Below are 18,240 nucleotides of genomic sequence, written 5' to 3' on the forward strand. Positions count from 1 at the left end.
GCACAGATATTTTAAGTTAAAGTGGCTGTAAACAGGAAGTAGGTCTACAAGCAGTATGCCTATTGGGCTATATCTTGCGCCACCCCTTAACCCTAAACTTATTTACCATTTTTTACTATTATGACAAAACATTTAAAATAGTTCAAATAGCCGATCTACAAGCTCACAACCTCTCGATGTATCGGCTAGTTGAACCATTTAAAAATGTTTTTCAAAATAGTACAAAAATGACAAATACGTTTAGTGATAAAGAATAAGGGTGGCGCAAGATGGAACCCATTGTGTATTACATTTTTGTCAGACCACAGAATAATGTGCTATAACGCAGTGGTTCCCAAAGTAAGGTCCGGGGGACCCCTAGGGGTCCTTGAGGCAGTTCCAGGGGGTCCCCAGCTAAATGATAGCTTGGAACCACCAAACCCTTGTGGGTCTGTAACTCTGATATGGAAACAAATGGACCTTAACGGTCCAGTTAAATTAACATTGATTTTACAATACAAATTGGGGTCTTGGGGATAGAAATGCCATTCAATGGGGGGGTCCTTGGAATTAAGAAGTTGTGTAAGGACAATTTTAGTTTTTTTTCAACCAAGGTTCATGTTTTAGGTTGTTATTAGAGAAACAACCTAAAACATGAACCTTGGTTGAAAAAAAACTAAAGTTGTCCTTTAAGTGTATTAGTGGTTAAGTCGTCAGTGTGAACTACTTATTCTAGCCAGAAGATGGCGATGCACTCTATGGCACACTGCGCCCACCCCCCCCCCCCCCCCCAAAAAAAAAAATGTCTACAATAAAACTCTAGGCAAAGCATGTGAGTTTGCTGCCATCTAAAGGTTGAAAATCATCTTAAGTGCTGGAATGAGCTTGATACCCCCTTTAAATGTTTTGTACCAAAAACGTATTAAACATGACCAAATATCTGATAAAACACAAAAAAAGCTTGAGAAGTAATTTCCATCGTAGTCCTCTTGAGTACGAGTGTGATGTAAGGCAGTGGTTCCCAAACCTTTTCATGTCAAGGACCCCCAAAATGATATATATATATACAGTATGTATATATATAGAGAGAGAGAAGAGAAGATTTTTACGGCTCTAGTTGTGATCATAGACTGTAAAACATATGGACAAAGCGTTCTCCGGGTCTAACATGAACGTAAAATGAGGCCTGTCAGTCCTTGTATTGTAAGTCGCCATCTTTCTAGATCCGTTTTAGCCCAGCTGGCCATTGGCTGGCCCAGACAACGAGGCGGGACTTCCCCCCTTCTTCTCCGTTGGTTTTTATTTTGACTCGAGTGGGAGGGGAATCCCGATCATAGACTGTAACGGTAGCCACGCCCCTCAGAACATGCGCGACTTTATGGTCATTTTTTAAATAAATGGGACCATAATTTTCCAAAAAGAATATTATGACATTAGAAATGAGACTTTAAACTAGTGACTGGAAGCAGAAAGTATTCATGCCATGTTTATTAAGTCTAGGTGAAGTTGGGCCCAAATACATGGACTTCTATGGGGCTATGGGTTTTTTGGGCCCAATGACAGCGCCACAACAGGCCATTATATGAACTTTCAGGAAATCCCGATTTCCTCAGTGGCTTCACAAAATATCTGTCTGACTGCCCCCCTGGTTGTGATTCAAGGACCCCCAGGTTTTACCTCAATTAGGCTCAATTAGGATAGAAATGCCATTTAATGGCATTTCTATCTCACCCTATTCTACCCCCCAATGTATATTGTAAAAATCAAAGTTAATGTAACTCTGAGATGAACCAAATGGACCCTTATGGGTCTGTAACTCTGAGAGTGTATACAAATGGACCCTGACGGGTCCATTTGGTTCCATTTGTACACACTCTCAGAGTTACAGACCCATAAGGGTCCATTTGGTTCATAATTATCATTTAGCTGGGAACTCCCTCAAGGACCCCTAGGGGTCCCCGGACCCCACTGTGGGAACCACTGATGTAAGGTGTGTAGGTGCTGCCAACAGGGATCATGAACAGCGGGGTGGTCATGGTTGAGAAATAAACCCTGACAAGTTGATGCAGGAAGTTTTGACTCACGCTAAAGATTCCTCAATAATGACCTATCTTCACTGCTCATTACCCCGCCTGTTACACGGGTACTTATTACCAGGTAATACAAAATAAAATAAAACACAATGACATGACAGACTATGCTTCTGCTGAAGAAAATAGTCACTACTTGGGTTTCCCAAACCACTGGTAGTAGTACCACTGGTGGTACTTGAGCCCCCTCTGGTGGTACTCAGAGGAGTCGCCCTAAAAATGGAGAAAAAAGACTAAAGTGGAATGAAATATTTAATGTATATTACTACAGGTTCTGACCAAGCTGATTGGTTGAAATATGTTCTCCAGCCGTGCTGACATGAGCACCTAGCCGTTAATAGAAGATTTGATAACGGATTAGAAACATCATCAGTTGTGCTGATTAGTGATTAGACAGAGTTTTGTCAGAGCAGCAGCAGCATTATTGGCTTAGGAATGGAACAAAAAGGGCAGGTATAGAGACACACGGGACTACAAATGTCACGCCCCCAAATGAGACAGCGGCCCCACTTCTGGTCCGTTAGAACGCTGTACTGCAGCTGTCAATGCAATCCCTATGAGAGGCGTCATAAAATACCCTTATTTCACTGGCTGATTACTGAGGCTGTAGCGATGTCTTTCATGTCCTAATAAAGTGTCCCATATATGATATGTTTGATTTGTCCTTTTCAATGTCACATACCTGCCATCTAAATATAAAACCCACAATGTACTATAATATACTCCATCAGAGATTCAAAAGTGCTAGCATTGTAAATTTCAAGGTAAAGTGGGCGCACGGTGTGTATAAGGTCGCATCCCTTGAGGTTTTCAATACCCAGATATATTTGTGGAAAATTATCTAAACAGAATCTTGCAAGACTAATTATTAATACTCATCTGGGGAATTCACTAGGTATGAAAATGTCAGGATATAATGTCACTCCTCCATTTATCTGGGTTATTTTCCCAACTATTCAATTCTAAGTTAATTATACAACAAGTTGACGGTATAACACACGGTCGGAGCTCCGAGGTAGGTAGAACATATTAGTAAGCCTGTGACATGTTCAAAATATAGACATGAATGAACAAAGTCAGTCGGGATCGGGATGTATTATTGAGAATTCCACTCTTCAAAGTCGGCGTCCTTAAAAGCGACAGGTTCTCTGTCTGCCGTCTCCCCTCTGCTCCGTAAACATTATGGGTAACTCATTCAAGTGGTAAGTTAAATGTGAAATACCTCCTCTATTGAGAAAACAAAACAATATATGTAATGGAAACATATTCTTATTCATAGTCTTCAGTAAATTTTGGTACATTTTAAAAGTAGGCGAACTACAGTTGAATTTCAATGGACTTCCATGGGCTGGCCTGCAGTACAGCGTTCTAACGGACCAGAAGTGGGGCCGCTGTCTCATTTGGGGGTGTGACATTTGTAGTCCCCGTGTGTCTCTAGACTGACACCACATAAGACAGGAACGCCCAAAAACGTCACATCCGGTTTTAGCCCGGGGTAAGAATTTTCTATGGCTGCCAATGCAACTTATTCCAATCCTTAATCACATACGGACAAACATCTATGCCGATGATATCTAACTTGCGGAGGTAACGTGCCTTGTCCACGGGCAACAGATCTTTCAACGTATGGCATTGCAAATACGTTTGATAATCGCTACTCTGCGCAATATTGTTTTGGAAATGCCGCAAATTGCATTGCAGTGAACGAGAGCAAATCACAACTTCCCCCGGGGGTGGTGACTCCGCCCTGAATACGCGCCGTGGTGTCAGTCTATACGCTCCTGTATTTTAACATCAGTTATTATGGTGGTACAAAAAGGTTGGGAACCAATGAGTTAGATTATGCAAATGATGGTCCTATTTCCAGTACAAGACTCAAAATCACCAAACTAGGCACTAGTGCCGTTCAAATATGGATCAGGATGACGTCGCTATGTTTCCAGAAACATACTTTAGTGTACTAAAGTATTACCGTTTAGCTGTAAAATGAGATCATTTGTTACTTGGCCACAATGTTGGATACAGAACAGGCAGAACGACCACCATCTGCATACGGCATACGGCTGCAACTTTTGGGCCACTTCACTTAAAGAGGCCCACAGGTTAATATGCAAATACTGATGTATTATTGATTTCAGCTGTTACATAACCTGCTTTAATTACTGCAGTCTATATTAGTAATTTATGTCTGATGTATTTGTATTTTAGCTGCTCTTGGTGATGTTGGGTGGAGGGGCTGCCTAAGAAATCTTATGCTACGGGCCAATATACGGGCCGATAGTATATGCTGATTGATTTATTGATTTATTAACAGTTTGCAGTATTACAGTACATTTCAAGTACAACTCAATACAAAAACATGCTATCCATGTTCACCCTATACTACAGCATGTTCACAGAATACTGGTCTACAGCAACAACAGCATCAGCTTCACATTCCACAACAACCCAGTACCCATGCAGTGCTACTCAGAAAATCTATTACACTATAGACCGATTCCGTACCGGTTTCATGGTCGCAGCCTACGTATTTCCTGTAGGCGGACTCGACGTAGCTGCGGGGGTAAAACCCTCACCAGGCGCATCTCTTCCACTACAGTGAACGGCAGAGTGACTGATGTTAGTTTGCCTCAAACTTTACTCCTTTACCTGCTTTTTTACTAACACTAACATTACAAAGATGCCCAGAACATCGAGATGAACCTGTGTAGTTTATGGCTGCTCCAACAGTAGTGGCAACATAACAAATAAAATAAAACGGAATGTCTAATATCCACCGCGATGGCTGAGACCAGAGCCATTGAGTAATGGTTGAGACAAAGCAGTGAAGAATCCTGCAAGATACATAATTTCAGTCTTACCCAATACCCAATCTTTCTGTTTTATGAACACAAGGCTGCTGTATTTTATACCTCATACTAAGCATTTAAAGTATGAGGTATAAAGTACAGCAGCCTTGTGTTAATAAAACATAAATATTTGGTATTGGGTAAGACTGGCGTTATGTATCTTTCACTGCTTTGTCTCAACCATTACTCAATGGCTCTGGTCTCCGCCATCGCGGTGGATATTAGACATTCCGTTTTTATTTTATTTTTATGTTGCCACTACTGTTGGAGCAGCCATAAACTACAAAGGTTCATCTCGATGTTCTGGGCATCTTTGTAATGTTAGTGTTAGTAAAAAATCAGGTAAAGGAGTAAAGTTTGAGGCAAACTAACATCAGTCACTCTGCCGTTCACTGTAGTGGAAGAGGTGCGCCTGGTGAGGGTTTTGCTCCCGCAGCTATGTCGAGTCCGCCTACAGGAAATACGTAGGCTGCGACCATGAAACCGGTACGGAATCGGTCTATAGTTCAACCTGCAGCAATAGCATCATATTCCAGATATCAAAGTACAGCAATGACACTACTACAGGCCTATACTTTGTTACAGCAAATGCTCCACAACAACAGAAGTGCATGCCCACAACAAACACTCCACTGAACATTGTTTGTATTTGTATGTACAGATAGCTGCTCTTATACTGTCATTAATAATAACAGTACGGGCCCAGGCCTTAGCGTAACGGTCTGGGCACCGGACTGGTGATCCAGTCGCGGTGTGCCGCGGGTTCGACTCCCGGACCCGACACGGCCTTTACCGCATGTCATCCCCCCATCTCTCTCCCGTTTCCTGTCAGCCTACTTTCTATCCCTTAAAAAATCAATAAAGGCGTAAGCCGCAAAAAAAATATCTTAAAAAATAAAAAAATAAATAACAGTACGCATGCACGCACACGCGCAACTGGCGCAAACGGCACCGACCAAAATGGAATAAAGTCAAAGATGCAACTTGCAAGGCACACGGCACCGAAACAACACTAACACACTCACACAAACACAGCCTCTCTCTCTCTCTCTATTCCCAACTCAATGAGAGCTCGAGCCACTTTCAATGTGATTAAACCAGCGATTATGTTTCTTAACTTTGTGAGATGAATGAAGCAGAGCACAATACCTTTCTGTGGGTCCGGTGTGCGGTCAGCTGTCTGCCCCAAGCAAGAATTTCAAACTCACAAAACGTATTTTGTCTCCTTTCCTTTTGTTATATCCAAAATGGACTATATGCTCCCAGTCTCTTAACTTAATTTTCCCCTCCACGGACACGGGACAAAACGGATTATAAAGTAAATAATAAACTTATTTCATTTAAAATAGGCTACTTCCACCCGCCATTCTTTCACATCATAAACAACCACACACGAGCAGGTGCTGTGATTGGTCAATAGCCAATGACCTCACGGTCTGAGGCGGGCATTAGGGCTGAGCACAGCCCTCCATTGGCTCTGGGGCTGAGAGATTTTAGCCCCAATGGCAAGTAAACCAAGCAGGCGTGTCTTGGCAGCTGTCAATCATTCAACGCAATGAAAGCCAATGGAAGCCTTTTGGGCTGTAAAAAATCTGCCCATTTTGACCTATTTTGTGTTTTTCTTGTAACTATTTGATGCTGTTGCTGCTTTAGATTATACCAGAATATAAAAGTATCTATTCTAAAACATTTTAATAATAATTTCTCATCTTTACGCCATAAGATAGGGGGGGCTAGCCCCCCTTTCCCATTGATACGAGCCATCCCTTAAGTTCATAAAGTATAATAACTACTTTTCAGTAATCTAATCTAAAAATACATAAATGCCAGGACTCCAATTCAAATAAAGCAAAAATCTGATTTACAAGGTCAAAGGGGTCGCACCGTGACACATTCTGAGCTTGTAGACATTATATATATTTTTTACTATTTTGAAAAATATTTTTGCATAGTTCAACTAGCCAATCTACATTTACACGTTGTGAGCTTGTAGACTGGCTGTTTTAACTATTCAAAAATGTTTTGCAAAAAAAAATGGATAAGGGGTTTAAGGATAAGGGGGTTAGGGTTAGTTTAGGGATAAGGGGTTTAGGGTTAGTTTAGGGATAAGGGGTTTAGGGTTAGGGTTAGTTTAGGGATAAGGGGTTTAGGGTTAGTTTAGGGATAAGGGGTTTAGGGTTAGTGTTAGTTTAGGGATAAGGGGTTTCGGGTTATTTTAGGGATAAGGGGTTTAGGGTTAGGGTTAGTTTAGGGATAAGGGGTTTAGGGTTAGTTTAGAGATAAGGGGTTTAGGGTTAGTTTAGGGATAAGGGGTTTAGGGTTAGGGTTAGTTTAGGGATAAGGGGTTTAGGGTTATTTTAGGGATAAGGGGTTTAGGGTTAGTTTAGGGATAAGGGGTTTAGGGTTAGTTTAGGGATAAGGGGTTTAGGGATAGGGGGGTTAGGGTTAGTTTAGGGATAAGGGGTTTAGGGTTAGTTTAGGGATAAGGGGTTTAGGGTTAGGGTTAGTTTAGGGATAAGGGGTTTAGCGGTCACGGAAATGGAGCCCTGAGCGTCTATTCACCAGAACATGCCGTCCGTTCTTCGTAGCAGCGGCTCTGACGAGAAATTAAACACGCCACAGTATGCCCGCAACTGACCGGTCAGAATTAAGCGTTCAACAGAGCCGCGTAATAACCGGCAGTTAACCCATTTAGACCGGAGCTCGATTCTACAAAATGTCTTCTAAGGTTTTCTGAAAAACCCATGTTTCTATCTCAGTGGTTCTCATGCTATTTCATGTCAAGGACATGTCAAGAATCATAATGTACTTGGCCTCCGACCCCCATCTTAAAATATGTTGTTCCAGGGACCCCTGGAACAGACCTACAAGCTCGTAGCGCGGCACCGAGCTTGTAGATCTGCTATTTTTCAATACCTAAAGCATAACAATGCTTAAAACGCCAAAAGGGGTTCCCGTCCAGAATGGGCTAAGCTACAGTGTACAGTACAGTTGCTCATTGGCACACCTACAGTACGACGTCCACCGCACCCTTTTAAGGTTATGAGTTGCAGCTGTGTTGCTTTACATCGCAGTATTACCCAGCTCTTTAGATGATTGTTAACCTTTAGCTGGCAGCAAAGCTGCTCTCGTTGCGTTTGATGGAACAGTCTCGTCCACCTCAGGAGTGTTTAATTTAAAATACACAGTATCCTCAGAAATTGTTTAAAAAAAAAAGCCAATCTACATTACAATGCGACAACGTTGTACTGTAGCTCTCTCTTATACAGTCAGCCTTTTAAAAGACTAACAGTGAAATAAGACCTCCCAAGTGGTTGTTGAAAGCTTTAGCTGGACAAACACTCATACCGTAACAACCCTTCCCAAAGTAAGTTTGATTTGACACTTTGTGCAAACACATCATTTCATACGGTATAGTTAACCACCAAAGCCCTTAATCATACTTAATCATATCGCAGAAAAGTGTTAACTATGACGACACCCCCAAAACAGGTTGAAAAGTGCTTAAGCAAGCAAGCAAAGCCGGCTCTCTCTCTCTCTCTGGAGAGGTTGTGCCGCTAGCTCTGTGGCCGTTAATATGCTCGTCAATAGACATGATGGCCCAATAAATTACACCTCCATTGTCTGCAGATGCACTTCATGTAGGGGACGACGGCATGACTCGAGGCAGCAAAGCCGAAAGAGGAGAGGAGAGGAGAGGGAGAGTTGAAGCAAACCAACCCAGAACCAAATCCTGCGCTGGAGGAAGGAAGGAAGGAAGGAAGGAAGAAGAGGAGAAAGAGGTAGAGGAAGGGAGGAGCGGGAGAGAATTCTAAAGAATCGAGGACCAGAGGATGGATAACAACAGACTAGAAACGAAAACACTAAGTCTGCTTGCTTTTCATCCGTCCTCTCCTCTCCTGTCCTCCTTCGCCAAGCCCCTCTCCTCTGTTCTGTAAGCCTGGGACATCGGAGCACCACCCACCCCCCCCCCTCCCCTCCCCCCATCCTGTTTGATCTGTTGTTTCTGAATGGGCAATGTTCTGTCTGCTGGAATGAAATTGATGCTGATGATAAATGGCTAACGATGATTGCTTCAATGACTTGACAGCCATGTCGGTCAGTGTGGGAGCATTGTGACCTAGACCTCCCCCCTCCACCCCTGTGACCAACACCCTTTTCCAGATGAATTTCCTGCAAAAAAACAAAACAAAACACCTGTCCCCCAAATCCCCACTCCCCTTGCTGCCCTGCACCCAACCCCACACTCGACGGACTTGACACATGTCTCTTTCTCTGATTGGATTGTTTGCACGCACTTTACTAAAAACGTGAACTTTGCCAAGGGTGTATGTACGTGTTGGTGATTTTAAGCATCGTAAAATTCAAAAACCACTCCGCTTCCTGCTTGTGTGCGTCAATCCATCACAGCCGCGATCACCATCCGATGTCTCGGAAGTGACATGGATGTGTGTGCGCGTATGCGTGTAACAGGAGTCGTCGTCCCGCCCCCCCACACACACACACCCCACCCCACTATTTGAGTGTACTGTATCAACATTGCAACTTAAGTCTATCTTTGAACTTATTAGTTCCATTTTGTTTGTTGCCAACTTCAAATGACTATTACTTGGATAGATGTTTGTATGCATGTCTGTGTGTGTGTGTGCGTGTGTGTGTGTGTGTGTGTGTGTGTGTGTGTGTGTGGAGATGGGTGGGTGTGTACGTACGTATGTATGTTATGTTATGTTTTTGTTTACTTTTTCATTCCTATGTAGAGATGTCAGTTATCTGATGTCACTGTTGTGTAATATCTTTCCAGGTATCAAATTGTTTCTGCACTGGAAATACTGATGAAAGCACTGAGCCAGACCCAGGCATTACATTTGGATGTAAAATGAAACCTCATACACTCACTAACTTTGCTACTTGGGGACTTGTTTTTTTTTTTGGTTTGTTTTCTTGGTCTGTATTTACATATTCTTATTTCGTCCGCAGCTGTGCGGTCAACATGCAATCTCAAATGTCCCGTCCGTCCGTCCGTCCGTCCCCTCCCCCAGTTACTTAGACACTGTTTAGAAGCCGTCCCTGCTGTATAATAGTCCTGTAACTTGTGAGTCAAGTGTCATTTTTATTTCTTCTAGTTTTGTGACGTTACTTTTTCTTTCTTTTTTTTTACCCTTTACTGCTCTGAACGGTAGCGAACAATGCACTGAGAGCCAGATGGTCGAGATGATGACTGGACTTTTAGCGAGGAAGTTATTCTTGGTCTTCTTTTGCCAATCAGAAACAGTCCGAGACTAACTGACCAGCCCCCAAAATGGTGTCTGTCTGTCCGCCCGCCCACCCCCTGGCACTGAGCATATAGGGTCCCGACTGTCCAGAAATGACTTATTTTTATCTCATGTCCACCACGTACCCCTTAACACCGCTGTGATGAAGGGCACAATAAAACCACTGGGCACGGGTAAATTACTGTATAGTTAGTTAGATGTTGCACTTCCGCCAAGTGGCATATCGTGGACAAGGGCCACTTAAAAGAAAAAGGTCCACGGGACAAGTCAAAAACGTACGGAGGAGCAGATCTTAGTAAAGTAAAACTGATCATGTCTGTCGCAGAACCCCAACCCTAGTAATGTCCACACACGGTGATTTTAGATGGTACTCGGAGCCAAGCCGAGGGAGGACTTTAGGGATTTTTAAATCTCAATGTGACTTTACTGGGTTGTAAAAGTATAGGACTTAACAGACAGACAGTATATATATACATATATATAGCACAAACCTTCAAAGAGGGGACAACGCTCTGCTGCACAAAAACCTAAAAACCATTGCTGGGATGTACAGTTGAAAGGGGGCAATAATTAGTTGGGAGGAAGTCGTTTTCTATTGATTGTTGTATGTTAACTAACATGATGTACTGTGTGTCTGTGTGTACGCTAATGTGCACACGCCATCCCATTGAGATAAACAGGGTCATGTTCTGTGGCGAGGCCACAGGGCCTCCTCTGTGTGTGTGTGTGTGTGTGTGTAGTACTGCTGTGTTTAGAGAGTTGAAAGGTGACTTGCGAGAGAGTGTGTCGGCGTTGGGTACTTAACTTAGCGATGTGTGTCGTTACCATGTCTAAGTCTCGGTACTGCGGCGTAGCGTCATTCTGGTCCAAGGATAAAGGGATCCCTTGTCAGCAGGGGAAGAAATTAATCATGGATCTCTTGGCCAACCTATACGGAACAAAACAAAACAAACATCTCCCGGCTGCTGTGGCTATACATGCTGACCGTTCCAATCTAAATCGCTTTTAGAATTACGGCGAAGAATGAATATGGGCCTACAGTGGCCCGTCTGAACTTGCTGTTGAGCCCATTCTGGGCGGGAACCCCTTTTGGTGTTAGCATTAGGTTATGCTTTAGCTATTGAAAAATAGCAGATCTACAAGCTCATAGCGCGCGACCGAGTGGCGCGCTATGAGCTTGTAGGTCTGCTATTTTTTTAAGAATCGTGAAAAGTGACATGAAAGTGTTTGAGAACGACTGACATGGAAAAACATAGCTTTTCCAAGAAGACAGTCAGGATTTAGAAGACATTTTGCAGAATCGTTCCCCAGGTCAAAATGGGTCAAGCCCACGAAGCCAATCTCCCTAAGTAGTCCCTATACACAATTGCAGCTAGAACTCCACTACCAGCCGAGAGAACGTTGTTGGGGAAAACCTCGGTCGCCAAGCGAGCAAGCGGTCCAAGAGATGCTCCAGTGATAACGACACATTATTTCACTGAATGTCTATAACGAGCAACGAGCTGACCTTTTTTGTATGTTATATTCGGAGAGAAATAATCGTCGTAGTTCTAAACCTTCCCCATTTACTCCTCCTCCTCCTCGTTCCAGTGTTTCCGTCTTTCTGTCTGCCAAAATGTTCCAACGCAACAGTACGTCACCTTGCGTCCCACATCGCAAGCCCTGCTAGCCCGCCCCGCCCCCAAACCTCCTGTTACAGTTTTGCCGTGTCCTCTGTATATAAGGTAACGCACTTCATGTGTTTTTAGATGTGCTCTCTCTCTCTGTAAAGTAAGTGACCGAAGCCCCGTTTTTTGGACAACTGTACTGTATGTGGGACAATTTTATTGCTGTATCTGTGTTTTGGATGGTTGTATGTTGAAAGGGGTCATCCCTACCTTAGGGAACTGGGGGTGGGTGGGTCGATGTTTGTGTCCATCCCGATAAGGGATAGGGGGGGGTGGGGGTGACGTGTCCAGGGGTCAACTCTATCACAACTGGTCTATACCAAGAGTGTCTTCATCACGGGAGCGGACAGAACAGGGTCTGTCCTCTTCACAAAAAAAACAAACAAAAAAACAGGAACATTTTTTTTGCACCAAAGTCATCATCAAAGCGCAGCTTCTTATTCAAAGGTCACTACGGATGGATGATATCAAAAACTCTGAAATAATTTGCTTTCTTTTTTAATTTTCCTCTTTGATTTTCAAGAGACAAAGAAACTGTCTTTTTGGTTGTTTTTTTTGCATGATTAAGTGTCGTCTTTTTATTGGCTCGTGTGCAACCGGTAAAAGCATGACCATTGTGTGAACTCTCACTTACCGGTGTGTTTGGAAAATGTTTAGGAAATTTCTCCATGAGATTTTTTTACTTACCTCTTGACATGAACGTTCATTGACATTCATTAGCCACGCGTTTTACAAGATGTAAGGGCCAGTTAACCGTTTGAAGGGCCGCCTCGCATGCAGAAATGCAACTTGCAAAATCCTCCCCCTCTCATCAAACTTCAAACCGTTAAATCACTGCATCTCTTGTAAAACACCGTGAATGCCAATGCCAGTCATCACCTTAGCTAGCTAAAACATTGCAGTCTTGTAAAACCGCTCTTTATTAAAAGCATTGCTATTTTCAATACGTGTGTTTGAATGCTTGCTCCTTTTTCGTACTATGCCAGCAGCATCTTGGGGAGGTTGTGATTGGAAGTCAAAGTACTGTAACTCTATGTTTGGTCTGGTCCAGTGGTCTGATGTTAAACGTGTTTGCTCAGTTTTGTACCCGTCTGTTGCCATCGATTGGACTGCATCATCATTCCGTCATTTGCAAAACGACAAACTGGTTTCTGGGACGTAAGGGCTTTGGTTTTCGGAGCACATTTAGGCGAGATAATGCCATTGATTCGGAATAGGCCAATTATACAATAACTTCCAGTGGAAGACGGTTTGAGAAACGGGCAATGAGGCCAAATTGAGCGAATCAACCGAAGGAGATCACAGTGGTCGACCAACCCATATACAAAACACTCACTAGATTTATTATACGGATATGTCCTAGGGGTGTGTTCTGTCATCTGTGCCACATCATTGTCAGTCTCCCCCAGACGTTTTTATTTCATTGTACACTTTTTTTTTTTTCCAAGTTAATTTTGATTTGCAGGTTTTCGTTACATGCAGGGTTCATTAAGGTCTATAAAAGGTGACATTGCTTTGAAATTAAAGGCCCTGAAATGTACTTTAACCCATTCTGGGCGGGAACCCCTTTTGGTGTTTAAACATGTTATAATTTAGCTATTGAAAAATAGCAGATCTACAAGCTCATAGCGCGCCACGCTACGAGCTTGTAGGTCTGCTATTTTTGAAAAATCGTGAAAATATTTATTTCAGAAAACTGGAGGATTTAGATTTTTTTAAGAGACCTAAAAGGAGTTAACTGAACTACCAAGTGCTAATCCCAAGAACCTGACTAGTATCACCAGACATTTAGGCCTTCATCGACGCCAACCATGCAAAGTGAACAATTGTGTTAAGATATATATCCAGTTACAACTAAAGATTCATCCGTTTTCTGTAGTCCAGGCTCTGCCGTCACAATCTTTACCTAAACCAGGCGACCCCTTGCTCACGGATGTGAATCCGCCTGCCGGAAACCAGACCTCGACGTTACCCCGAGGTGGAAATCTCATTCCCATAATGTCCAATCAGTGAAAGGCGCATGTCTCTCCATGCATTTTCACACAACACTTTCACGCCCGATTTACACTTAAGTCGTGAGCCCCGAGAATTGCCGATCTACGAGCTCGTAGATCGGCTATTTTCAGCGTGCGACGCCGTGTCCAAATCGGGCGCTAGTTTCCATCCATGCAGGCTAGGTCCAGTCTTCATCATGTGAGCCCCCCCCCCCCCCCCCCGTGTATGTTCAGTATTGTGTATGCCGCATTGACTAGACTCATTCGGTAGCCAAATGTCCCATCTGTACACGGTTCATCGTTTTTTCGAGGGCATGAAACACTTGTCTATGAACAAGTATGTGTTGTTAGCAGGGAGTGAAGGCCCATATACCTCCTTCAGCAACTTCTCATTTACGTTTTTGTACATCAAAGTGATTATTATCAACAATGGGTTTGCATTGTTATAAATTTATTGTTTTTTAATTTCAAAAAGCAGAGGTTAATGTTTTTGGAAGAAAAATTGAATAAAATGTCATCTGATGCTGAGCTGCGACTTTGGATATTTTCTCTGTTGACCCATTCTGGGCGGGAACCCCTTTTGGTGTAAGCATTAGGTTATGCTTTAGCTATTGAAAAATAGCAGATCTACAAGCTCATAGCGCGCCACTACGAGCTTGTAGGTCTGCTATTGTTGAAGAATCGTGAAAAGTGACATGAAAGTGTTTGAGAACGACTGACATAGAAAAACATAGGATTTAGAAGACATTTCGCAGAATCCTTCCCAGGTCAAAATGGGTTAAGTGCCTTGAAACGAGGCAATATGAAATTAAGACTTCACAAACACATCTGGGTTTTGATTAAAGTAAAGTTCAAACTCTGTTCTGACAAGATAATGAGCATGAGCCCCAGTGGGGTATTTTTTATTATTGGAAAACAGCAAAAGATTGAGACAAGAAAACTATGGTTCAATTGAATGTTTATTGATAATTAAACCTTTCAAAGAAGAACATATGACAAAAATGTAAATTTTAAAAACAAAATAAGATCGCCGTTCACCGTCATTCACACACGTTCTGTGAAACTGGGGGTGGGAGGTTGTACGTTGTACCAGCAACCGATCCTGAAGCCAGGTTACGCTCAACTGAAATGAGGGCCTACCAGTGTGCTCTTAAGCAAGGCACTTATCCCCCAAAAGTGGCCCAGAGGGCAAGAATATGAAAACATAACCCCGCCCTCCCCCACCCATCTACATGTCCTGTGTCCAGCCCTGGCTTCGATGGCCTGGTACTAGGCCACCCTAGATGCAGGCAAGCAGCCTGCGTCAGTGGTGGCATGGCTAAAGAACGCAGGGCCAAAAAAAAAGGTGTGTGTGTGTGTGTGCGCGTGTGTGTGGGCGTATGAACATGATTGTATTTAATAAAAAGAAACAAAAATCTGAAAAAATATCACATTCTGTGTCAAGATGTTTCAAAGATGCATGGACCTGGTGGCTGCTTGTGTGTGTGTGTATGTATGTGTGTTCTGCGTTTAATCGTGGATGTGTTCGGGCGGCGGGGGGGGGAGGAGGGGATGGAGGGTGGTTGAGTTGAGTGTGCAAGGGGTTACCGTGTGGTGGTCTGAGTGTTTACCTTAGTGGGGAGACACCCCCATCGTCCACAGGCCTAACGCTGCCATGTTGTTGTGTTCCCCCATCCCACGCTTACAGGGTTGCGTGTGGCTGGCGAGCGTCCAGGGCTTGCTTTAGTGGCTCAGTTAGGTGGGGCTTCCCTCCAAACACTCTAGCTGTAATGATCAGCGAGAGGGGAAGAAGGTGGCTGGAGCGGCAGCAGCAACAACAAGAGCATGCAACTGACAAGATAGATAGATTTCACATGGAGCAGGAGGAACATCATGTGAGAGAGAGAGAAAAAAAATGGTGGAAGGAATGCCTACGTGAGGTTTGTAATAAGGAGAAAAGATGTGTGGAGTACACCAATCAAATGATGGATACCTTGTGGTGCGTGTGTGTGTGTGTGTGCGCGAGCGCGTGAGAAATAAGTGGGGGGCCGTGTGGAATAGAATTTTAGCGTGCACTAGTAGAATAATGCCATGTTTATGGGTTGGGTTTGCCTGTGACATGTAGACTACTCTAGAGTGTGAGTGGAGGGAGTAGCCCATGATGACGACTAGACAGTGTGACTGCGTAGAAGAGGACGTGGTGTGTTATTTCTGTTGAGATCGGAGGAGGGGGGAGAGGGGGAGACAGAGGAGACAAAAGGTCAGTCACCGGTCCTACTCGCTGCTGCTGCTGCACATCGACGGCCCTCGTCTGGTACTAGACCATTCTGACCTGAGATCAGATTCATACGAGGTTTCCACTGGACACACGCTGGTCTGATTAACCCATTCTGACCCGAGATCAGATTCTAAAAATGTCAGTCCTTCGATTTTTCAAAAATAGCAGACCTACAAGCTCGTAGCGCGCCACTCGGTGGCGCGCTATGAGGGAAAAAAAAACGAGGAAAGCGAACGGGAAGTGAACCATCGCTATGTGACGTGTCACGCGAATGATATTTAATTCACCCAAAACACACATTTTGTAACCGGGCGATCATATAGTTTATAGAAATGAGCCGCAAAATCAAGCTGGTTTTGATCCAAAAGGGCAGCCTCGAACAACGATCGAGATAGTCGGATTCTAAAACTGCGTTCCCATAGACGGCATAATAAGCCAGCGGACAATTCACTTTTGTTTTCTTTCCCCCAGATATTTTTTTCATCGCACCGGAAAGTATTACAGGCTCTAGCAGAACAGAGTTGTGAACCGTAATCAATATATATATATTAAAGGACCACTTCACCACTTTTCAACCTATCTTCATATAATAGGTCCTCCCTAATAATCATGAAGAAATGCCGAATTGTTTTTCGACTCATTGTGTGTCTCATAGGAGGGCTGTGGGCAGTTCAGAAACCGTCCTCCAGTGACATCATCGATGGGGTATACAACCTAATAGAAACTGCAGGCTTTCTAGTCCTGAAAAGTTGCAATGTGAAAATGGAAGACATGGTTCTCACGATAATGAAAATCATTTTTGTAAAAAAAAAAAAGTCTGCCTAATGATGTCACTGGAGGACTGTTTCTAAACTGCCCACAGCCCCCCTATGAGACACAGACTCAGTAGAAGAAATTCGTGCCATTTTATCATGATTATTAGTGAGGACCTATTATATGAAGATAGGTTGAAAAGTGGTGAAGTGGTCTTTAAAAAAGGGTCAAAAGACGATCCCTGCGAAGAGAGCCCAGGTAGGTAAAGGTGAGTGAATGAGTTAACCCATTCTGAACGGGAACGCATTTTGGTGTTAGCATCATGTTATGCTTTAGCTATTGAAAAATCGAAGAACGACTGACATTTTTAGAATCTGATCTCAGGTCAGAATGGGTTAATCAGACCAGTGTGTGTGTGTCCAGTGGAAACCTCGTATGAATCTGATCTCAGGTCAGAATGGGTTAATGACTCTCCTGTGCGACTACTCTTTCCTTCAGGTCTTACATGACGTGCCACAGCCGAGGAAAATATATCTTTCAGTTTGTCTCAATACTGGTCGAGAACCTGCTCCTTGAAATTGAAAGGGTCACACACAATGCTCAACTACTGAATTTACTCTCAACTCTTGACAGCAGGCTTTTATCGAGGGAGGCCTAATAAGCACGCACACACACACACACACACACACGCACGCACGCACGCACAATGCCACACTGGACGTCCTACGAGCAAGGATGCTATACCGTTCCGTTTACACGCCAATAGCCGAGACAAGCAGATTGCCAGTTTGAAAACAGATCTGCGCAACAAGCAGTTCACTCCAATTAAGCCTTTAGGATTTACTACTCACAAACTCCAGCTCAAAAAACACCAAAAGCCAAGGAAGATTCAAACACAAAAATGATTTTTTTTAAACAAGGATCTAAGATGTCGTCATTTTCTTACTGTATATAGCCAGAAAGCCGTGTTCTATTAAAAACATTCCTTCAGGGAAAGAAATACAATCACCTACAATATTATCAGTCGGGGTCATGAAAACACACATTTGAAACCTGGTGTGAGTAATGTCTCAACATACCATCATCTTACAAAAAAAAAAAAAAAGGCTAAATGTCATCGAATGGTGGTCCGTGGCTCCAATGGGGAATCAATAACGGGCCTTGAAAGGAAAAGGGTTGAAAACCACTGGAATAATTGATTAAATCCGTGCGTTCGATGTCGCACCCCTATTCGACATTCCACTACCTTCCCCAGAAATATGTGGTTTTGAAGAGTTTTTGAATTCATTAACCATTAAACCCAAGATCCTTTGTTAGAGGACCAGGCACGTTTTTAGCCAATATGCAGACTTATAAAACGGAAGTCATAATTCAGGTG

The 18,240-nt window shown here is 43.3% G+C and overlaps 1 protein-coding gene across 1 annotated transcript in view; it reads left to right on the forward strand.

Moving 5' to 3' along the window:
- LOC310863994 (phosphatidylinositol-binding clathrin assembly protein-like) overlaps nucleotides 1–8,678 on the forward strand; it is a gene marked incomplete at its 5' end in the record, with an annotated part of 60,438 nt that extends 51,760 nt beyond the window's left edge. The window contains one exon of the mRNA XM_083772527.1: nucleotides 8,549–8,678. Coding sequence (XP_083628653.1) covers nucleotides 8,549–8,563 — 15 coding nt within the window. The 3' untranslated portion in view covers nucleotides 8,564–8,678. The remainder of the gene's footprint in view (nucleotides 1–8,548) is intronic.
- Nucleotides 8,679–18,240: the final 9,562 nt, after the last annotated feature.

This window comes from Protomyctophum parallelum (genome assembly GCF_964188405.1).
Source record: "Protomyctophum parallelum genome assembly, chromosome: 1".
Lineage (NCBI taxonomy): Eukaryota > Metazoa > Chordata > Actinopteri > Myctophiformes > Myctophidae > Protomyctophum > Protomyctophum parallelum.